We start from the raw sequence: 24,258 nt of genomic DNA on the forward strand, positions 1-24,258 counted from the left end.
AACAATAATATGTGATCATGTAATTAAAGACTGCAGCATAATACATATGCATAAAAACACCAAATTAAGGTTACACAGGCAACCTTACTTATGGCATTTCCTAAATTTTGAGAGCTTGACTTTCAACTTAAATATTCTTTTAAGTAGTTTTGGGGTTTTTTTATATGTAATTAGTCTGTGCAGAACTGAGCCTCATCCTGCAAGGAATTAAGTACATTTATTACTTTAATCATATGAATAATCAGATTTGTACTTAGGTGTTCGGAATCTAGTGATTTATATCAGCAGTTCTCAACTGGGGGGTCCGCAAGCCCCGATCCCATGGGTGGAGTTGAGGCAGCTTAGGAGGCACTGGCCCACCCAAACTGAAGTGCTAGAGCAAGGTACTACCATGGGCAGCTCCATACTCCTCCACACTACTTCTCCCCTCATTCAAAGCTCCGCCCCCTGGCCAGGTCAGAGGCAGTTGCTTCTCTGGCTGGTCCCATGCAGTGAAAAACTCTGGCACTCTCCCACCTTCTCTTTCTGCTGCTGCTAGTGCCTAGGGCTGCAGCTGCTCCTCAGCTCCCAGCCCACTTAGACTGCTTGCGCAGCCAGTAAGAGCTGCCCGGTGGATGAACCCAGCTCTGGGGCCAGCAGAGCCCTCGGGGAGCAGCGACCACAGGAAGGGAGCCCTCCCTGCACCCTGAGCTACCCCCCTGCCCACACAGAGCCCCTACCAACCCCCTCCCTGCACCTGAACTACTCCCTTCCCCGCACACAGCCCCTAACTACCCATCTCCCTGCACCCTGAGCTACTGCCCTGCCAGCACACAGCCCCTAGCTATCCCGTCCCTGCACCCTGAGCTACCCCCCTGCCCGCACACAGCCCCTAACTACCCATCTTCCTGCAGCCTGAGCTAACCCCTACCCGCACACAGCCCCTAGCTACCCTGTCCCTGCACTCTGAGCTATCCCCCTGCCTGCACAGAGCCCCTAACTACCCAATCCCTGCAGCCTGAGCTACCCCCTGCCCGCACACTGCCCCTAACTACCCAATCCCTGCAGCCTGAGCTACCCCCTGCCCGCACACTGCCCCTAACTACACTCCCCCTGCACTCTGAGCTCCCCCCCTGCCTGCACACAGCCCCTAGCTACCCCGTCCCTGCACTCTAAGCTAACCCCCTGCCTGCACACAGCCCCTAACTACCCATCTCCCTGCAGCCAGAGCTACCCCCTGCCCGCACACAGCCCCTAACTACCCATCTTCCTGCAGCCAGAGCTACCCCCTGCCCGCACACAGCCCCTAACTACCCATCTTCCTGCAGCCAGAGCTACCCCCTGCCCGCACACAGCCCCTAACTACACTCTCCCTGCACCGAGCTACCCCCTGCCCGCACACAGCCCCTAACTACACTCCCCCTGCACCGAGCTAACCCCCTGCCTGCACACAGCCCCTAACTACTCCCTCCCTGCACCCTGAGCTACACCCCTGCTCGCACAGAGCTCCTAGCTATCCCCTCCCTGCATCTTGAGTTACACATCACTGTACACACAAAGCCCCTAGCTAACCCCCCTGCACCTGAGCTACACCCCTCACTGCACACAGCCTGTAGCTAACCCTCCTGCAGCGAGCTATACTCCTCACTGCACACAGCTCCTAGCTACCCCCTCCCTGTACCCTGAGCTACACCCTTGTCCACACAAAGCCCCTTGCTACCTCCTCCCTGAGCTACAATCTTTGCTGCACACACTCCTGGATGCCCTCTGCCTGCATCCTGAGCAGTTTTCAAGTGTTCTGAGCTGAATTATACATTTTTTGTTGCACTCTCCTCCCAACCCAGACAGGCTGGGTGGCCTGCCGAGGCAAGTCAGGGGGTGGAGGTGGTGCTTCCTCCCCAGGGCCCACCGTACAGACCTGGCCTAAGCCCTGCTAGGCCATGCCTCTCCAATGAGAAGTCAAACTATACCTATGCCCAAGCCTCCCCCTCCCACCCCAACAGCCAAAGCCTGGAGCCACGGTGCCCTGCTGGGCTAATACTCCAAGTCCACATCTCCACCCCCACCAGTGGCTATAGGCCAAAACCCCAAGACCCCCCTCGCTGGACCTTGGAGTTTTTATATCATGTTGGGGGGGAGGTGGACAGGACTTCAGAAAGAAAAAATGGTTGAGAACCTCTGATTTATATCACTTGACTATTGTGATGCCTGAATTTTTATATATTAATTTATCTTAATATGGCATTGTAGTGACTCCATAGTCAAGGCTGCTATGTATATGTGCATCTCAACTCTGTCACAACAAAATATTTTAGATCTAGTTTATTTATACAGTAAATATACTTCCAGCAATCGGACAGCTACCTCAAAAAGTAGCAAGAAGGATGCAGTAGTCTTTTGTGACCCTACTTCTAAATATGAAAAATTCTGACAGATGGAAGTTACAAGTCCAACAGAACTTTATTTGCTAAGCTGGTCCATACTGCTTCCACACCAACTGCAAACTAAGACAAAAGCTCAGCACACCGAATCTGATCTAAGACTATTGATAACAAATGCTAGCCGCAAACATTAAATAATTACAAGAGGGTGTGCCAACATGTATGCACCAATAATGTGCACCTCCAGATCATGAAACAACCTGAAACAAAGCCAGTGTGAATAAATAACACTGGATGTCACCACAAATGTGTTTTAAACTAAAGGAAATCATAATTCAAATGTGAGTAATAAAATATATCGCAGAGTGTAAGCAATAAGAATAATGAAAGAATAAAATTGCTGGATACCACCATGGTTTGACATCTACATGTGCATTAAACACAAGGTGGCATACAAAACTCATCCTGCTTCTCAAGTCAGTTTAGTTTATAAAGTGTGCCGGAGACTTACGCAGAGTTCTTTTACATTAATTGTAAGTTTTTAAAAAGATGTTAGAAAATTGAAGAGACTATGATTATTAATTTGCATTGTGGTAATGCCTAGTGGCCCCACTGTCCTAGACACTGTACATAAACATAACAAAAAGACAGACTCTGCCCCAAAGAGCGTGTTCTAAGTACAAGAAGCTGAGCTTGCCATTGGATCCTTGCAAGCAAACTCTCTGATCAGGTGTGTGGAGCTAAACTCATTTCATTGTGGCTTTGCACAAGCACAAAGGTTGTCCTATCTGGTCACAAGATCAAGGCCGTATAATTTCTGCAGTGAGGTCACTTAAATTATTAAAGTATCAGAGGGTAGCCGTGTTAGTCTGGATCTGTAAAAGCAGCAAAGAATCCTGTGGCACCTTATAGACTAACAGACGTTTTGGAGCATGAGCTTTCGTGGGTGAATACCCACTTCGTCAGCATTCGTTAGTCTATAAGGTGCCACAGGATTCTTTGCTGCTTTTAAATTATTCAGAATCACTTTAAACTTACAGTAGTTCTAAGTAAGATTTCTCTTTCAACAGATAGCATGCTTACCAAACCAGCCCAAAAAAGAAAGAATAAAATCAACCAGAGTACATCTGTGCATTTTCTATAAATTAGAGGTCTCCATTCTCTTTGTCCAGAAATCCCATCTACAGAAACCTAAAATTAAAAATAATTTTTAAGTGCAATTAAAGTTATAGTTCTCAGTTTCAAACATCTGAAAAGCAGTGAAAGAGTAACTTTAGTGTGCACAAAATGTCAAACATTTGGTAATGTGTGTAGTCTTAACAATAGTGAATTTATTTTACATGTACTGCACAATATTACTATATTAAACAACCTAACTGTCCTCAAATAATGGGGAGTACATTAGAGAGTAGAGAAAATGGGACACACCCAGACAAATGATAGCTATCCACTGATACCACCATCCAGAGACTACTATCTACTCCTGCACAAGACCTCGCCCACAGAGTACCCTGGGAGGCGCTTCCATGTGACTATACTGGGCAAAGAATTGTCAAACGACTTTAAGCCAGCACCTTCTCTCCTCCTTTTTACTAAGTACTTTTCCCCCTGATGTAGTGGGCGAGTTTGCTGCTTCTTAGCCTTTTCGACTCACTCAAGTGTCATAGCAATCAGTCTAGTATCCAACAACAGCTCTATGGGGGGCTGTAGTCTGTGCCAGCCAGAGGCTGGACTCCATTTAGGGCCAGCTTTTGATCTCGGTCATTCCAGCATCAATGGAGTCAATCCGGACTGGCACGGCTGTAGCAGACACCAGAATCTGGCTCCTGACGGGTCTTTCCCATCTTTAACTACTAGCAGGAGTTGAGAGAGTTCTGGGGGGCGGGGGGAAGCCACCCAAGGACCCCCGAGGCTCCAGGTAAATGGGATCTCCGTTAGCAAGAGCTAGAACCCGCACAGAAAAAAAAGGGGCGAGGAGGGGACTGGGGACAAAGCCTTCCCTGCCTGCCCGGGGAGCGAGGGAGACGGGGCAGCGTGTTGGACAGGGGACTCCCGTGCTCTCCCTCGGAGCCTCCTCCCTGCCTCTGCCACAGACGCTCTTGCGAGAGGGGGAGACTTTTACCTCCCGGGCGGGAAAGGCAGCAACTCCTCACTGCGGGCGGGGGCACCAGCCTATCGCTCCTCCGCGGGGCTCACAGCTGGTCAGTGCAGCCCAGGCCCTTGGTGGGTCCCACGGAGAAGTTGGGGGGAGGCAGGGGGGAAGGAGGCTGCAGCTGCTGCCGGCCACCTTCCCGACCGGACAGCGGGGTCTTACCTGGTACTCGCCCCAGCAGCACGCCATGCCGAGCCGAGCCGGGAGGGGGCTCCTCGCGCTCGGGCCTGCCCGGAGCGGTGCAGCAAGTGCAGGGCCGCGCTCAGAGTAGCCTGCCTGCCGGGCGTCCAGCCGCGGCGCCGTGCCTGGGGCTCCGGCCGTGCGGTGCAGAGGCAGGGCCCCTCCTCCCGGCTTCCAGCCCAGCGCGGGGCGGACCCGTGCTCGCCTCACCTCTTGCCAGGGCCGCCAAGGCGGGAGCGTGTTCCCCGCGCAGGCAGCTGCGCAGGTGGCAGCCCGAGCGTGGGTGGAAAAGGTGCCACCTGCGAGCAGAGCTTTCTCCCCTGCTGGGGCACAAGCTTCACACTTGCACGCATTCGCCTAAGGGTTTGCATTGTACAGTCGCAGCCAGCGACACGAGAGCCTGGCTGAAATCAGAGCAAAACCCCAGTACAGACGTGCGTGCTCCTCGCCCCCTTCAGGGCTTCTCCGAGTTGCACCCCTTTAAAACGTGTGATGTTAAAGTGAGGTACTTAAACCAGTGCAAAAGGCCTCTTAAGCCTCGTCTACACACAGTTTTTGCATCAGTTTAGAAACTGATACCGTTAAATCAGTGCAACCCCCTAGTGTGGATCAAAACAAGCCTACCAATATAAATACTTCTATATCAGATTAAATGCATCTGCACTAGGGAGTTGCAGCAGGGCTGCCCAGAGGATTGAGGGGGCCTGGGGCAAAGCAATTTTTGGGGGGCCCTTCCATTAAAAAAGTTGCAATGCTATAGACTACTATATTCTTGTGTGGGGCCTGGGGCAAATTGCCCCACTTGCCCCCCCTCTGGGTGGCCCTGAGTTGCAGTAGTTCAAGAGTTCTCAGACTTTTGTATTGGTGACCACTTTCACATAGCAAGCCTTTGAGTGCAACCTCCTGCTTATACATTAAAAACACTTTTTCATATATATAACACCATTATACACGCTGGCGGCAGACCGGGCTTTGGGGTGGAGGCTGACAGATCATGACCGTCTCCCATGTAGTAACCTCGTGACCACCTGAGGGGTCCCAACCCCCATTTTGAGAACCCTTGCACTAATTTAACTATATCAGTTCACTTTAACTATAACAGTTTCTAAAGTTACATACACTGTATAGTTTGTATAGTAACATCAGGGTAAAAACTGTGTTTGGACAAGCCTAGTTTAAATCAGGCTTATATTAGTTTAGCTTGCATTAGTAAATTTACAGGCTATGCTAAACCAAAATAAGCCACTCTTAAATTGAAAAAAAGAATGTCCACACGGGACTTTGCACAAATGATTTCACTAAACAGTTTAAATGGAATAAGTTCATATGCTGTCCATGACCTGTTCCTCCATTAAGCCCAACCTGGTCCTATCTCTCCCTGAATAGGATGTCCTGCCATTTAGAGGATGGTCACCCTCTGGCTCAGACTGATATTGACTATGTTTGCATTATTTTCTTTGGCATCCTAACATCTGTTTGTCTTCTGCAGTGTCCCCACCATCATCATCTTTTTTATTGTAGACAATCCCATACTGATTTCACATCCTACTCTCCTTCTAACTTCTTCCCTTTACACCTGCCGTCTTTTGAAGAACTCTCATCTCTACTGCCTCCAGCCTTTTGATATCTGTTTCATTTAATGCAGCTACTTCCAGACCATGGAGTAACCTGTTAGAACATTGGTTTAATACATTTTTACTTTGGTATCAAATGTCAAGTTTTTTCTAGAGTTAAATTCCTTATCTTATGCAGATGAAATATTTCAACTGGCAGACATATTTGAATTTATTATATTTTTTGCTGCCATAGAAAATTGGTGTAGTTGATTTGGACTAAGAGAGAGACTGATGTAGTAGAGCTGCTATCCATGTGCTATTGAATAGTGTAAGTGGATCCAGGATAAGAAGATTGTTAAAGGAAAAATATGCCCATCTGAGAAGGAAAACTGTGGGTAATTTCCTGAATCCTTTTGGAATAGCAAAGAGGTATTTCACTTTTCCAAAGCCTCAAAATGGTTCTATTTGAATAAATCAAATCACTTTCTTGACTAATGAGAATCATTTTAAAAATTCATTTGACGGGGAGGTTCTCAGTTCAATCTTACGACACATGTCTTAACAGTATCCAAATGCATTATCGAATCTGATATCCAAATGTGACATTTCAGCATGTGTCAGAAATAATCTCACTGCAGCATTCTGGATCATTTTATGTTAAAAGGATGCCAGCAAAGTTGCAGAAAGAGTTACAGTCCAGTCTGAATGTGATATTCTGTATTAAATCCATGGGATAACCATTAGAAATTGGAGAGCTGTTTACAGCAAGAAGCTTGTTCTTTTATTTCAGTGCAACAAGTAACTGGCGGCCATTGGAAGTGCAGTTCTGGAGAGCTAACTTTGAGTTCATTCACAATTGTACTTCTCAGGGTTTACAGATATACACTGGCTAGTCTGGATAGGGGTTTTGAAGTTACAATTAGTTTATTTGTTAGTTTAAACCATAGAATTTGCAGAGCTATTTGAAATACAAAATGTTTCCTATTTCACTATGAATAACCCACTGACATGCATTTGGTAATTACCTATGTATTGTCAAAATGCCAACGATCACATCAGTTTGATCCCTGTCAGGCTTGGGTTTTGTACCCTAAATGGCATGGAAATTATTTAGGTTATTATATTAGGGCTTGATCCTGTAAGGTGCTCAGCATCTTCAGATCTCATTGAAGACAATGGGAGTTTTATGTGCTCAGCACCAACCATGATCCACTGTTTGTTATTTGAATGGCCAATGAGTACTGAAATAGCCAGCCAACTTTACTGACCTATTTTTTCAGTGTGCTGTCCTGGGTGCATTTTTAAATGTTTACTATGTCTTGCTCACTAATATAGATTAAAGAAGATTTATGCAACACATTATTAAATAACAGTGTTGACAGTACTTCTTTCTTCCCTTTAGTGCTAGCCAGTCATAAAATATCTTTTCACTGGAGATCTTATTTTGAACACTTTAATAAAACAATCTGAAAAGTAACATACCATCTGTGGTAGTAGCGAAACAATGTTAAATTGAAACTGTTATGGCACATCTTGCAGAGAAGATAGTGGCTATTTTATGCTGGATTAGAAGCTTTCATGAAAAAGATTCTAGTTCAACGCCCAGCTGAAAAACAAGAATGTGACTGCAGGGTCACTGTAGCTCACAGAATATAACTAATGAGAGATGTATTAATTTTCTTACTTAAATGACTGTTACAGTGATGCTTTCAGGTTTCTACATTTTTAAATATTTACTTTATGTATGTTTTTTTCTTCATAGTTTATTAAATTTGCCTGAATTCAACATTGGATTACCCTGATGCCATGACCCCCGAGTTGAGGGATCCTTAGCCAAATTTTAGGGGTAAATTCCTAATGTCAGAAACAGAGAGAGGGAACAAATGACCACACAATCATTTTTTAAGATGATTTCATTTTAGGTACCCCTTAAAAGCTAAATTAAAAAGGTACTTTTTAGAAAAAGAGTTAGTTTGTTACCTAAGTGTGGTGTTTCTTAAATGGAAATAAACAGGCCTTTTTGCTGTATTTTACAGGACTTAGTACATTTCTACATTATGTTTATGAAGAAAAATACAAATGTGAGGCACTTATTGCAGTTTTTACAGAACTTTAATATAGATACTGTGACACAGAGGCCTATTGATGGCTCACTACTCTGTGTCAGCAACACTTATCAGGCCTGACATACTCACCACACCTAACACACTTGTCATGATACCCACAAGGGGGCAAGTAATATATATTGGAAAACTAATAACTCACTGATGATTAATATTCTTGTGCGATGCACACCTGGGGTGTGCACAAAGAGTTATGGATATGTGCTAGAATTATGTTCTTCAAATGTGTTTGGAAGCAATGTATACGTCCAGCCTGCCTTATACAAAGGAATTGGTATTTGTTTGTCAGACCACCCTGGTCATCAGGCAGAGACAGTGAGGGTGCAGTTACATAAAAAGTAAACAAAGCCATCAAGCTAACAAGGGGTGCAGGTAATGACTCAACTATCACCATCAGGGGTTACTCTCAGACTGAACTACAGGAACAGAAAATGAATATGGCTCCTGCACTCTGGAGAAACACAGGAGACTAAATCCCTAGGAGGCCTTCCTGACTTTTAGGATAAAGACAATTTCTTTGGGAATATAAGGGACAGAGCTAGACTCCATCTTATCCTTCACCTGGGAAGACAAAGGACCCAAGCACTTTGTTCTCCTTGTGTTGGGTCGTGGCCAGAGAGTCTATCACTTAACCTATGTCATTTTGTCAATAAACGTGTTTGACTTTTAATCTAAACCAACTCATGCTGTATTTGAATTGAAGTGATTGTTAACTGAAGTTACAGTAATAAGCTGTACTCTCCTTAGGGGAGCAAACCTTGTTATTTCCCTGAGTGTTCCAAGAGAGGGCTGGGCACTTCAGAACAGACAGTTTTGGGGAAATTCAGGACTGGGAATGTGTTGGGATCACCATGCAAGTAGCAACCTAGGTTGGTGGAGAACAGAGTGGGGCTGTTATGTTGCATGCAGACTGCTGGGGTCAGAACACTGAACCAGGGCTGCACAGCACACGGAACCAGGTTACACAGCACACAGACACTTACAGAACTGCATGCTTGATTGTTGGCTGTTGGTATCCGGGATGTGAGCCGCAGCAGCAGAGTATTTAAGGCACTTAGGACTACACCGAAGGGAGTGACGCAACCTCTTGCTGGTCTGAGTTGCACCTCAAAACATTACAGGTGCATTGACACTTGGACATGCGGTATTTTTTTAAACTCTACAAGATTTGTTTACCTGCTTAACTTCAGGATGTTACTAAAGTATTCTGTGAGAAATCTATTTGCTTTACCATTGTTTCACTGAAGTATTCTAGGTTCTATGACCTTACATCAAAAACTATAGAAATGTAATGACAGCAGATTCAGCATCCCTCCCTTGCTGTGCTGATGTAGGTGCTCAAAGGCTTATCCACAAAGGGACTTAGACGGGGCAGTACTCAGTGTTGCTGTCATGGTATAAATCCCCACTCGGAACCTTAGCGTCCAAAAGATGGGGTACCAGCATGAATCCCCCTAAGCTTAATTACCAGCTTAGATTCTGTAGTGCTGCCACCAACCAGGACTTGAGTGCCTGGTACACTCTGGTCCCCCCAAAACCTTCCCTGGGGACCCTAAGACCCAATTCCCTGGAGAGTACAGACTCAATTTCCTTGATCCTCAACAAGGGGAAAAAATCAATCAGGTCTTAAAAAGAAAAACTTTTAATAAAAGAAAGAAAAAAGTAAAAGTTGTCTCTGTAATTTAGATGGTAAAGGTTACAGGGTCTTTCAGCTTATAGACACTAGAGAGAAGCCTTCCCCCCAGCACAAATACAAATTAAAATCCTTCCAGCAAAATACACATTTGCCAATAAAGAAAACAATCAAAAAGACTAAACCACCCTTCTACTTGTACTTACTATGTGAACACAAAATTAGAGAGCCTGTAGGTATGTCTGGTCGCTCTCAGAACCCAGAGAGAACAACCGACAAACAAACAACACAAAACAAAGACTTCCCTTCATCGAGATTTGAAAGTATCTTGTCTTCTGATTGGTCCTCTGGTCAGGTGGTCGAGGTTCACTGCTTGTAACACTTTACAGGTAAAAGAGACATTAACCCTTAACTATCTGTTTATGACAGTTGCAACACCTAATTTTCAAGCGCCTAAAAAGTCAATTAAACAACAATGGGGCCCACAAAGCCTAAGTTAGGCATTTAGGCTCCCTACACATTGCACGCGGAGAGATAGGCGCCTAAGAATGTGATCTACCAAAGCCAGCACACTAGGTGAGGAGCCACCTAAGCTAGCCAATGGGAGATGCAAATGAAAGGGGTATGTACTGTGTTCTGCCCCTCTCATAGAAGTTAGGTGCCTAAATCCAGGCTGTAGACAGGCACCTGTTTCTGCTTGTGAGCCAGAGCTGGGAACTCTTCTCTTGGAGTCAGGTGGCTTAAGTGCCTAAGCTCTTTCTTGCAAGAATGAGTTAGGCACCTGCCTAACTACACACAAAAGGGATGGAGGAGAAGGTGATGGTGGCTATTATATGTTGGATAAATACTTAAATAGTCATTAGGCCAGAGAGAGAATTACTCTATACTTTAGACTCGTGGTTAAGGCACCTACCTGAGAGGTGGGAGACCCTGGTTCAACTCTTTTCTCCCCATCAGGCAGAGGGGGAAATTGAATCCAGGTCTTCCATTTTGGAGGCAAGTGCTCTAATAACCACTGGGCTAAAAGTTATAAGGGGTTACCACCTCCTCCTTGATTCTGAATGGTCCCAATCCATTAAGTATACACAGAGTACACCTATTGTATGGGCCCCACAGGCCTATCTTCCCCTGGTTTGTAGATTGTGCTGGGGCATAGGCCTGAGAGAGGCACCTGGAGTGAGGCATCAGTGCACATGCCCAGAGGCAGAAATACAGGGAACTTTTAATTCCCCAAATCAGAGGGACCTGTGGCTGTTGGCTTTGTAAGTCACAAAGGTTGGTTGCTCTGTTAGCCTCCAGGCATGTTTTTATTTAACTGTGTGTGTCAACATTTGATCTGATTCATGGTTTGTGAGACTGACTGATTAGTTTCCAATTAAATTAATAGAAGTTGTATTTTTCCCAGGCTGTTTCTGAATATTTCGGGAAGAAAGGGAGCCAAAGCTAAAACCCTGATCTGACTCCAGGTAAACATTCAGGTGGTTTGGAACGCAAAGACAGGTCCATTTCTGAATTTTGAAATTGGCCCTTTTCTATGTGATAAGTTAAACTAAACTCCTGGACACACTCACCTGCAAAACATATGGTGTTTGAAATATGGATTGAAACCTCATTGCCCAATCCCTTTCCTAGGGAAAACCAACTTTGAAGGAACAGCTAATGAAAGCTTGACCATAGCTATAGCTTTTGCTACCAGGTGCTACAACCTTGAATAAAAGGTGTGTTATTTTCTAACAATAACTCCTGCTCAATGGAAATAATTTTAACTGAAAATGCCTTACAAAGGACACACTAAATAATGCAGTTATCAGTCAACCATTTTTATTTTCATCTATTTGTAGTTTTCCAAATATATATTGTCAATTTATTGTATGCTGTTTTCATCATTTGTAAAAAGTTTTATATCTGTATCTTCTAGGCTAGGGGATTTTGCACAAGGAATTTTGTCTTTATTGTATTTTTTCTAGATGGATAAATTAAATATAACTAGAGGAAATACAATCACTTGTCTATAGTCTTGCACTCTCCTACTTCCAAAATAAGCAGTAAAACCTGGAAAAAGATTAGCTTCTCTTTGAATAATAAATTTGTAATGAAAGTTCACAAGGTAATGTTAACAAGTGTGCATTTAAGAGGCTGCTAATATTTTGAAAATGTATCTCCTCATGGAAAATTATTAAGGAGAATATTAATAACAATTAGTTGACTTATCTTGACGCAAAGGTTACTAATATCCTGTGTCTGGTATAGCTATGTATGTTTTATTTTGCCTTTCTTCATCAGGTTCCAATTTTAGATTTCATAGCAGGCATGAATTTTTTTTTTGAGCAATATTCCTGAAGTGTTATGTTACATTTTTTAGGTGAAGAAAAAAGAATAGCAATGGAACAATGATTTTTCAATAAGGACCTAATTCAAAGCTAACTGAAGTCAATGGAAAGACTCCCAAATCAGTAATTTAGGACCTGCTCTGGTAAACACTACAGAACATAGTGCTTACTTGACTTCAATCATGGTAGCAAATACTCTACTTGATAGTAAGTACTTGCAGAATGAGACCTCACATTTGAATTTGCAGGTAACTAAATGAGGGCTTGATCCAATGTGTCAAATCTAAGGAGCATCGCTTTCCTTACAGTATTACATTCCAAAGCTTGAGCAGGTGTTAGAGTCTGCTCCAGACACACGTCGCAGCATGGCTATATCTTGGGCATCTCAGTACTCTGATTTGAAGAGAATATCCAGGAAGTTATCTAGAGTCCCTTGCCAAATTATAATAGGAGTACTTATTTTTAGAGATGAACCAAATCCCCAGCTCTAAACATTTTGGACTTTGAGGAAATTTGGATCTGAACTGCATGGACTGGACCTGACCCCATCAGCAAAGTTGTGTCTCATCCCATAATATTGCTGATGGTAGAGCAGTGGTTTTAAACCTGTGGTCCATGGACCTCTGGGGGTCCACAGCCTATGTCTAAGATTTCCAAAGGGGTCCATACCTCTATTTGAAATTTTTTAGGGGTCTACAAATGAAGAAAGGTTGAAAACCACTGACATAGAGGATGATATGCTATTACTGCTACCATTAGCTTAATTGGCAGATGGCTGTGCAATGGTTCTAAAAGTTCCAAACTACTAATGAACCATGTGAGTGTGAATATAATGCCACATGATGAAATTTCTGTTTTTTCAGTTTGTTTTTAAAAAATGTAGGAAATGACACACAAAAACTATATTAAAACAATATTAAGTTTGCCAGGTCAAGCCCTCAATTTATTTTCCCCATAATCATATAATTAAAGATTGTATCATAATGCATGCTCATAAGGATGCTGAATTAAGGCAACTTTAATTCTCAAATTTCCTTAACTTTTGAGTGCTTGACTTTGCAACCTTAAAAATGTTCTTTTAATGTAGTTTTTGTGTGTGTAAGAATTATGGAGACTATTCATATTACCACAGAATATTAAGGGTCAGAAAGTGGAAGTTAACTTTTCAGTTAATCTGTTTTCCAACATGTTCACACCTGGCCTGGAATCTTAGTTACTTGAAAGACTTCCTGCATCACATATGTTGTAATATGGGAAATTTGTTGTGTAAGATCCCACATTACTTGAAGAGAAATAGCAGAGATAAGATAATCTTTAAAATACAATAGAAAATTGTTGATATCTGCTACATTCCTTTCCATGAATTATTTAGTAGTTAATTTGGAATTTGATTATTTGATTAAGGAAATGAATTCTGTAGGTGACATATGATTAAGACAAAGAAAGAGAAAACTTAAATTAATACAATTATTTTAATTTGATCTCTTATTTCATTAATGATACTGTACTTTGTAAGGGCATAATCTTTGATTTCAGTGGGAGCTGAGATTACTCAACACCTCTGAAAACTGAATCTTTATACTGGAAATGTTTGTCTAGGAGCTTAAACTGTATATCTATTTTTTCAGCCTCCCAGAAATTACAGAATTATAGAGAACACATTCCATATATTTCTGTTTCTATACAGTTGTTTATGCAGCCAATACCAATCACTTGTATATTGAACAAATGTAGCTCCACACATAAAATTTTCCAGTGGAACATGACATGACAACATTGAAATATCTATCCATCCCAAGCCTTACTTACTTGATCACAGACTGGCTGGTCTTTTAAGGCAAGTGTGGTTCAGCCTTAGCTGTGACCTAGGAGCTAGCCCCCAGCTTATGATTATATGGAAACTGAATGATGAGTAGTGATCCATCTGTGAAAGGGGGGCAGGAAAAGACTATTCAAACATACTGCCAAACTCAATTTGGAGCAAAGACTCAGGAGACAGGAGCAAGGGGAGTTCTCTCTCTGGGAAAGGCTTGGGAAGCCAGGCTGGAAAGCCAACAGGAAGCAGGATAGACGCCCGTGGGGGAAGCCCTGAGCTAGGGCCCACAAGTGCCAGGGATATCCCTAAGGGAAGCTGCCAGAGTCCCTGGGAAGGGGAGGCAGTGAGGGAATTCTGTTAAGACAAAGAAGCAGCAGAAGGGGAACTCTGCAGGAGAAAGTCAGGCTCCTGTGTGGGAAGCCCTGAAGTAGGGCCAATAGGAGAACTTCAGTCGAGCCTGATAGAGGTGGAAGAGTTATTAGTTTATACATTTATTTGGACTTTCAGTTGGACCTTTTTCTACCTTGGAAAGGGAAGAAACTTTTAAGTAATTTAGGTGGAGGGCCAGGCCACAGGCCAGGGCCGGCTCCAGGCACCAGCTTAGCAAGCAGGTGCTTGGGGCGGCCACTTTGGAGAGGGATGACATGTCCAGCTATTCGGCGGCAATTCGGCGGAGGGTCTGTTGCTCTCGCTCAGGGCGAGGACCTCCTGCTGAATTGCTGCAGATCGCAATTGCGGCTTTTGGGGGAGGGGGGCTGCTTGAGGCGGCAAAACCCCTGGAGCTGGCCCTGCCACAGACCATCTCAAGGGAGACCACACTAGCTAGGAAGGGCCAAGGAAGTGGCTACCGGGGGGTGCCAAAGAGGACTTCTTGCAATGCAGTGCTCTGACACAGGGGGATGCGTGGTGGTGAATACACTATCTTACACCACTCATGTATAATAATGCCACATCTGTTTATATATACTGCCTCATAACACTGCTGTAATGAATGCATACTCTACTATTTGCTAGTCTTCACCAGTTGACTTTTTATACACAGGTAATAGTCAATATGTAACAATTTTCAGTTAATAATCCCACACTGCTACCAGCTGCCTCTGCAACATCATCCCATCCTCCTTAATGTGGATTTACACAGCACTAAGAGTCCTCATTTTCAGGACGTATTAACTTCTGAGCAGGTTCCCTAAGGGGCTGGAGGGATTACAATGTGTGTTACCTATAGACCAGCCCCATCCCAGCTGACCACTGCTGGCATCTTATTCAGATTCCCTATCATCTCATCAAACATTCAGGAAAGCAATGGGGGATACCGTGCTGCAGAGAGGTTTATTTTTGATTTCCTGTTTCTACGTAGGAAAAAGCAGATTCACTCATGAGGGATCCCTCTTCACCATCCAAACCTCTAGGGCACCATTTGGACCTAAGACACTGTTGGAATACATCCATTTTACTGAAAGTGATTTACCTTTAAACTGACTCTCTTCAAGCCCTTCGTAACATTCTAGGGAATTTAGTGTCTCAGGATTACTGCTCTCTGTCTTACATGCCATGTTAATTACAACTCTAGACAAAGAATTAGAGTGATCTTGTAGCTTTGCAAAATGTCAGATTTAGAGTATATGAAATATCTTTAACAATATATTACACTTATGGCAACAGGGGAAAAGGAACTTTGATTTTAAGCTTTCCAAATGTTAAGATTATCAATATCCATCTCAAGTCCAGAGAAATAGGATGGTGCTCTATTTGCTATTGTACCTGGCCGTTCCAAAGGAGATGGAGGTGAATTGTTCACGGCTTCAAGGAAACTGACCCACAAATACAGTGAAGTTTGGGAATTGCATTAGGTCGGAGGTCCCCATAGGGCACTTTTCTCTGTAAATTATATGAAAGAAGGAGAGAATGGAAGAAACTTTTAGAACAGGGTGATATGGGAGGGTGACTTGGGACAAGGCAAATCAGGCAGCCAGCTAGTAAAGAGCAACATTGATATGATCTAGCCTCTATAACCATATGTGTGAAAGGGACTGAGGCTTTCTAGTCCATTAACTGGATGGAAATCATAGCAACCAGCATTTGTACCGATATTGCGTCCACTTCAAAGGAATTTACCTGAACCTGGAAAACTTTAAACAAAATGACTGGCAGGTTATTACTGAGTAACAAACAAATTAATCTTATCGAAGAAGGGGGGGAAGCCCTTTGTCCAAACATGAGATCTTTCATAAGTAATTTCCTTCTCTTAAGAGCAGTTCACTTTAATTAAGTGGGTTTAACTAATTTATGTTTATCTATGAAAAGTAGCTATGTTGAATCCAAAGAGTTAGGTTGGAGTTCCAACTTTAGGCTGGTGCACTAGTAGAATCACTGAAATCAGTCTGCCTAGAATTTTATGGTTACCGATTTCCCCCAGAAGGTGTCAGTGTAAGGTAGGTTCATCAGTCATATTGTGTGATTACAGTGATTTCAGCACTAAGGACTAAGCACTAACTCCCTTCAAAGTGGTTGCTTAAATATCACCAAGTGATTTTAAGTACAGTTTTGCTTAATTTTTAGTTATAGGCCAACCAGGCAACTGATTTTTGCTGATTCCTTTGGTGGCTGCTTAGGACTGTTTTCCCTGTATTTATTCACATCCCATAGCATGAAGGAATGCATCTAGATTTTGTTTCCTCCATGTGGGGCTTTGGAAGCATGTAAATCACATTTTCACAAAGTGTTTTTTTTTTTAAATAAAAGCCCTGGCAACATATAGTGATGTTTGGGCAGCAGCTTGTCTTTTTTCTTTCCTTTCTTGCTATAAATACTCAAAATGATAAATTGAGAAGACCTATTGAGTTAGATCACCTAGTCCATTCAGGATTCCCCAACCTGTTGGTCACAGCCCCCAGGGAGATCGTCAAGGGGCCTCAAGTGGCTATGGATCTGCAATAGAATCAAGAGAGGAAGTAGGAGGGCAGTCTCAGGAGAGCTGTATTGTTGCAGCAGCACTGGGCACTCCCTCCCTAAGGCTGTGGGCCGCACCCAGGTAGGAGGAAGGAAGTGCCTGGATGCAAATAGGGGAGGAAGAGAAAACACACACCAGCCCTCCCCCAATCCAGCTGTGTAAAGGCAGAGTTCTGAGGGAGAGAGAGGATATCTGGATGGATTGGAACAGATGGGACCTTGGGAGGGGAAAACAGGTAGGGAGCGGAGGGGATCTTGTATGGCTGAGGCACAGAATCAATTTCTTTTGTGTGGGAGAGGCACACTATCAGCTGGCACAGTACTGCTCTTCCCATCTCTCTTCCCTCCCCCCCAAGTCCCACAGTTTTTTTGATCAAATGACTCACAAAACAGATGTAAAATTGTCCTTTGAAAATGTCATAGGTTTCAAGATGATTTTTTGGCTCTCTTGTGGATGTAGATGGGAAAAAAGGTTTTGAGTCACAGACCTAGTCACCTTCTGCTAGCACAGCACAGCACAGGTCCTCAGCCTAGGGACTATACTAGTTACTAACCTAATAACAGATACTGTATTTATTTGATCAACTAAGAAAATATATGTGCTGTTTACAGATGGGCAGGCTGCCTGTATTTGTAGTACTTGTACAGACAGATATGGTTTCCAACCAGCAGCACATTAAATTGTGCCAAGTGGCAACAGCTCCTTTATGATGAGGAATGAGGACATGTTTTGTAATAACCTATGCCAAAATTTTAAAATAGTATAGAATAGATGTATGTCTAAATAACTATGTACAACTTGGCACAACTATATACTACATATTATGGTGTAGGTTATTATAAAACATGTCCTCACTCCTCATTATACGGGAACTATTGCCACTTGGCACAACTTAACCTGCTACCTGTTCTACTCCACAAGGATTCCAGTTCGGTATTATATTGTGTAAATATATAAAAATACCTAACTGGAATCCTTCTGGAGTAGAGAAATGGAAGTATATCATCTGATGCACCTAGTTTCCCTTTGTAAATACCTGACTTTTATTTGATTGGCAGAACTGTATGAATTGTGAAGATGTTTTGTGCTACCATCCCTGTTGGAATAGACATCAATAACATTTGAATTTGTACACTAACTTTTATTACGCTTTTGTCACGGTTGATCTTTCCAGTGGCTCAACTGCATAGTTAGTACTATCTTAAGAAAATATTAAGTTCAAAATATTAAGTACTAGCTTAAGAAAATATTAAATTTCTCTCCTGATATCCCAGTGAGGTGCAATTTCAAGTAATACAGTAACTACAAAATATCACTGTTGCCAATTCCTTTTCTCTTTTGGAAGAGGAAATTATGCACATTCAGAAACACAAAATAAATGTATCTGAGTGTGTGTCCAATCCTACAAGGTGCTGAACACCTCGTATGAGGCAAAGCCAGTAAGAGATGTGGGTACTCAGCACTTTAAGGGCCTAATCCAAAGCCCGCTGGAGTCAATGGGAACCTTTCCACTGGACTTCAATGGGTATTGGACCAGTACCTAAAGGAAGCATTTAGCAACTTGCAGGATTGGGTCCTTATGAAAATGTGAAGCACATTTTCTGCCAGCTTTTTTCAAAGCTTACGCATAGCTTTGATACTTCAGATGTTTTTGATAAGGTATAGAAAAACACTGAACTCCTCTAATTTTATGTCTGACTTCTGCCAAAGACGTAATTATGAATTAGGGCCTGATCTTGCAAACCCTTAGTCATGTGAGGAGTCCTTACACAAATTATCCCATTGAAGTCAATGAAACTACTTACACTAGAACTTGCAGCATTAGGCCCTCAATTTGGAACTGGTAACGAGAACACATTCTTATTGATTGAGTATAGAGATGTAGTTCTTCGTCTGTGAATATCGTTGCCTGGCAAAAGTGAATTTGCCCTATGTCTTTGCATTGTTTCATACTGAACTAGTGTTGGGACAATGTATTGATGAACAACCTATAGCTGCCTAGGTAGATAGATCTGTTGTGCTGAGTAGCATATTGGTCTGAATGAGAATGTAAGTACTCTGGGTGTAGGACCCTGGCCTTTTTGCATGGTCTTTAAAGTACTGTGGTTTATGATGCTAGCTAACAAAATGTTCTTTAAATAAATGAAAGTGCATATTAAATCATAATGGGCCTGCATCTGTCTTTGCTTATGCTGGTTTTACACTAGTGTAACTCCATTGACTTTAATGAAGTTACTCCAGGTTTACACTGGGTAAGTGACAGACGAATGAAACCCAAATTGTTTTCCTCATATTTGAAAATCCCATCCCATCAAATAAACGGAGATGGGAAAACCTTGTGCAAGGCATTCCTTTTATGTGTTATAGATTTTATTATATCAGTATTGCAAGTCAAACTACAGTGTGGGCTTGAGCCTCCAACAGTTACTAATGAGAGCAGTACCTCAATGCAGGATACAGCTTTTAGTTTGTAGTTTGTAGTTTTTGTTTTTGTTTTTCTGTATCACTTATGCAAATGAATGTAAAATACAAGAAGTAGATCCAAAATCTCATTGAAGTGGAGGTTAGAGGAAATCACAGGCATAAACTTTTTAGTGCTTGAAAATAGAACATCATATATGACATTCTGTTGAATCACTTGTTATTAGTGGAAGTAAATGTAACATTATATTTGTTCAGTGATGATATGCTCCCTTTACAAGGAAGTGGCAAGTTGCTTTAAAAATAGTGATGAATCAAGATGTTTGATCAACATTTGCAAGTGGCTCCTCAGTATGAACTGGTTCATGGCTAATAGATAATCTTTTTGAGCAGTTCTCAAACTGTGGGTCGGGACCTCAAACTGGGTCACAACCCTGTTTTAATGGGGTCACCAGAGCTGGCATTAGACTTGCTGGGGGTCAAAGCTGGAGCCTGAACTCCACTGTGCAGGTTCAAAGCTGAAGCCTGAGCCCTACTGCCTGGGGCTGACCCAAAGGCCAAGGGCATCAGCCCTGGGTGGTAGGCCTCAGGTAACAGGCCCCCTTCCTGAAGCTCAGGGCCGGCTCCAGGCATCAGCAAATGAAGCAGGTGCTTGGGGAGGCAAATGGGAAGGGGCGGCACGCCTGGGTCTTCAGTGGCAATTCAGTGGCAGGTCCCTCAGTCCCTCTCGGACCCGCTGCCGAATTGCCACTGAGGAATGAAGCAGCATGGTTGAGCTGCCACCAAAGTGCTGCCGAACAAGGCTTTTTTTTCCCTCCTTCACCGCTTGGGGTGGCAAAAAAGCCTGAGCCAGCCCTGCTGAAGCTGAAGCCTTTGGGCTTCGGGCTTTGCTCCTGCCCAGGTTGGTGGGGCTCGGACTTCAGTTTCCCCTCCTGGGGTCATGCAGTAATTTTTGTTGTCAGAAGTGGGTCATGGTGCAAAGAAATATGAGAACCTCTGATCTATTTATCTGACTTGTTGCCTAATCTACTATGGATTTACCTTGCCAAACCTTTCTATAGAAATGTTTTTCATATAACAGTCAGGATGTCTCATAAATTATGCCTCGCTGTATTTAAAACAAAAGAGAAAATACTGTCTTGCTCCTTAATTACTCACAAGATTTGTGAAAGGAAAAGGAATGTAACTGTGGAATTAACAGAATGGCAGTGGGGTGGAGTGTGAGGGAATTAGTTATTTTTTAAAATGTTAATTTTGTTTGTTCAAAATTCTGCTGAATCAGTGCAAAGGCCCAAAACTACAAGCTCTCACTCACATGAGTAGTTCTATCCACAGGAGACTTCAATGTGTCTTCTCACATGAGCAAGGACTTGCAGGGTGGGACTCTGATATGTTCCCTGTCAGAAAACTATGGACTACTACTGCCAGCTCTTAGTCATATGTGTCGTTCTTACTCAGAGGATTAATCTCATTATAGTAGTCCCAACACTTAAGGATAAGGGCTACTCTGACCCTATGTGCTACTCTTGCAGACGGATGGGGTCTAGGATATAATAGGTCTTTTCCATATCTTAACTGATATAATCTCTATTGTCAAATAATATTGTCAGCATTGCTACATTTAAATGTCACACACCTAATGGTGAAAGTTGCTTATCCTCAGTTATATATATCAGGTTCAGATGGTTATTGCCACTGGGTGGCAGAAGAGGAAGACCTACAGTTTCACTTTAGTGGCCACGTGGGTTCTTGCTTAATGATTCTGTTCAGTTGTCCAGGTGTACTCCAAATACTAACAAAGTACTTGTAAGAATATCACTCATGTAATTTCAAATATAACTTTTATATAGCTTTCAATGTCTGTTAAAAGGTCAGTTGAAACATGAAAGAAAAAATCAGATTTCCTATTATAGAAGTAAAATTAAAATGTACTATTTGTATGGTATTGTCACTAAAATTGTTTTATTTTTAATCTGAGATTTAGGAACTGTATTTCTCTGAGGCAAGTTTTCAAATGCTAACACTGCTACTGCAATAATAATTCACTTGTGAATATTGTGGTCATTATGGTTATTACTGAATCATGCTGTGGCTTATCTCAAAAAACTTGAAAGTTTCATGTTCATTCATATCGGTATTTTTTGTATTTATAAGTAATTTTATTTAACACTTTTGTGGTATTATGGAAAATGAGGATAATGATACTTATCCCCTTTGAAATACAACTTAAATCTCGAGAAGAAAAGATGTGTACATAAGAGCTAAGAATTATTATTATTTGATTTATTATTATCAGTTGCACAATGTCCATGTGTTTTATATATCGGGTCATTACTATTATGATTAAACAATGGAACAGGGCTGTTTACACTGTTCCAGTATCACTGAAGTTACTGGCTATGTTAATGTTCATGCAACAAAAAGAAAATATAATTCTACTAGATAAAAGAAAATGTTCTCTTCTTTCTAAGAAGCAGTTGTATAGCACAAAACTATTACATTTCTCTTATTAGTCACAGTGTGTAAAGGAATGACACTATTACGTATGATACAAAAAATTTGGAGAGTAAAAATATCTATATCTTTCAGTTGTTTGTGTGGCTGCTGAGGAAACACCAGTATGTAGTAATCATTGCATGTTTTACAAGGGAAAGATGTATTTTTGGACAACAGGATGTTGCTTTTCTTTCTAATGACTAAAAAGCATAAGCATAGTGTGCAGTGACAGTTTTGCAAGGCAATTTTTGCAGTAAAATACAACTCAGTTCCTGTTCACGTAATACATTTTGCACAACAGTAGGCAACTGCTAACACGAACAGTTTAAGAAAGTTTATAAAACCCAAAGGATATACATATCTGGGGATTGGTCCTGCTTGGAGCCGGGGGTTGGACTAGATGACCTCCTGAGGTCCCTTCCAACCCTAATAGTCTATGATTCTATGATTCTATGATATGACTGGGAATTCCCTTGATCCTTCCTGGTCACTACCAGATATGGATTTATTGGATCAGAAGGAAGGAATTAGCAACCATGGACTAAACTATGCAAACCTTGTGATTTAGTCTATCCTCATCCAGTGACCTATCAAACACATTACTCTACAGACTGTTTTATTAACATAGCATGCCATATAGCCAGAAGTAATCAAGCTGATAAAATAACATGCCTCAGCAAACAGTGAGCTAAAATCCAGCTTTGGTATATGAACACAGCTGTACTAGAAAAGCCAGTCGGTTAAGAGCAGACTACAGTTCTAATCCATTTCTGGCTTCCCTCTGAACCTGCAGACATGTCACTCTGCTGGTTATTAGTGGCTTTGTCTTGTAGTGCTGGAAGTGTTATTCCCAAGCAGACTGCTGTCATGGAGCGTACTAGTAATTTGCATCTTTCACTGCATATACACCCTGATCTCTCTGCAGTCCCATAAATTCTCATTTGCTCAGCCTATTACTGCAGGAATGATTTGCGCAAAGCAGTGGGGCTGTGTATGGGGCCATGAGAGTCTGAGCCTTAGATTCTCTCTCAGCTCTGCCATTGACTTACTAGCTGGTGGCCCCAGAAAAATCACTTCACTATTTTGAACTTCTATATCTCCATCTGCAAAATGGTGACAAGAGCTCATCCACTCTTGTACAGTTCTTTAAGATCTTTGGATGAAAAATGCTATATCAATGCTGAGAATTGTTTGTATTACGTTAATCTGTGCAGGATCTATCATGGAGTCAGATAATTATAGCAAATAATATGCAGAAAGAACATTCCCATAAGTTTTTTTTATGCCAGAAGAATATGCATCTTTCTCAAAAGGATTTTCATTTGAAATGTAATCTAAATACATTTAACTATGAATTTGTTTTCCCCTAGGAATCAGCTATAAAGCAGAGAAGTTTCAATTTCATGTGCTGGTGCCCACGGATGAAGTGTGAAAGAAGACAATTTCCTGTTTTGTTTTATTGTCCAACAGTAGAAAAACCCCATAATGATGCATGTCAGTTTTTCCCGGAATAATGCAATTTCCACTCTCACAAAAACTCAGTCTCGGGGTTGCAAGCAGTGTATTTGCATTTGATTATCTGTAGCAGACCCGGTTCCAATCCCCAAAGGGGCACTAACACTCACAGCCTGCATTATTTTTGACTAAAGTTATACAATTGTGTGTGAAGTACACTGGTGACAGGGTCCAAAGTAAATATTAAGTCAACAGCTGTTTAACTATGTGTATCATATGTGGGATGTTAACTGGCAGAAGTTCAGGTTTGTGGGATGTGGCTTAACATATTTTTATCTGTGTTGACACTCTGTATTTTATGCTTCTTATTGTGGCGTCCCCCAGAACCTCTGGTTAAAGTAATAAAAGGCATGTGACAGTCTGGACAGTCTTTGTTTTCTTTATGCTACAGTTCGTATGATGTTATGTTAATATATTTTGCACATTAATACATTACTAGTCTGTCCTATTGCTGCATGTTTTTAACCTACATGCTCCCGTGTTCCAGAAGTATTATCTGTGTTTAAGGTAGTCTGAAGGAAGTGTTGGGTCTGCCATTGCCTGACAATGCTGTCTGTCACAAATCTTCACAGCTTAGAAAGCTCTACATGTAATGTATACTCCTTCCTTTCAGCAAGCAAGGTCATAGTTTTTTTAATCCTGACCCACTTCAAAGCTTTTTCTTTTCCTGATCTGCAACACACCCCAATTAAAGTCTTGATTAACAAACAAACATCCTATAGT

The 24,258-nt window shown here is 42.2% G+C and overlaps 1 protein-coding gene and 1 long non-coding RNA gene across 7 annotated transcripts in view; one reads left to right on the forward strand and one right to left on the reverse strand.

The window, feature by feature from the left end:
* SLC44A3 (solute carrier family 44 member 3) overlaps positions 1–24,258 on the reverse strand; it is a 173,847-nt gene that overhangs the window by 69,409 nt on the left and 80,180 nt on the right. For 2 of the 6 annotated variants that reach the window (XM_050960948.1, XM_050960946.1), the window contains exons 1-2: positions 4,675–4,805; positions 3,444–3,551 (exon numbers count right to left, since the gene is read on the reverse strand). The exons of 3 other annotated variants lie outside the window; for them this stretch is intronic. In XM_050960948.1, the coding sequence (XP_050816905.1) occupies positions 3,444–3,551; positions 4,675–4,701 (135 nt within the window). In that variant the 5' untranslated portion in view covers positions 4,702–4,805. Of the gene's footprint in view, positions 1–3,443; positions 3,552–4,674; positions 4,806–24,258 lie in introns of those variants that run through there. One more of the 6 variants, XM_050960949.1, reaches the window with a different exon arrangement.
* On the forward strand, positions 17,255–23,896 carry LOC127054798 (uncharacterized). Its single transcript, XR_007775343.1, has 2 exons — positions 17,255–17,338; positions 23,391–23,896. It is a non-coding gene; the product is annotated as an uncharacterized LOC127054798 (long non-coding RNA).

Source organism: Gopherus flavomarginatus, chromosome 7 (assembly GCF_025201925.1).
Source record: "Gopherus flavomarginatus isolate rGopFla2 chromosome 7, rGopFla2.mat.asm, whole genome shotgun sequence".
Classification (NCBI taxonomy): Eukaryota; Metazoa; Chordata; order Testudines; family Testudinidae; genus Gopherus; species Gopherus flavomarginatus.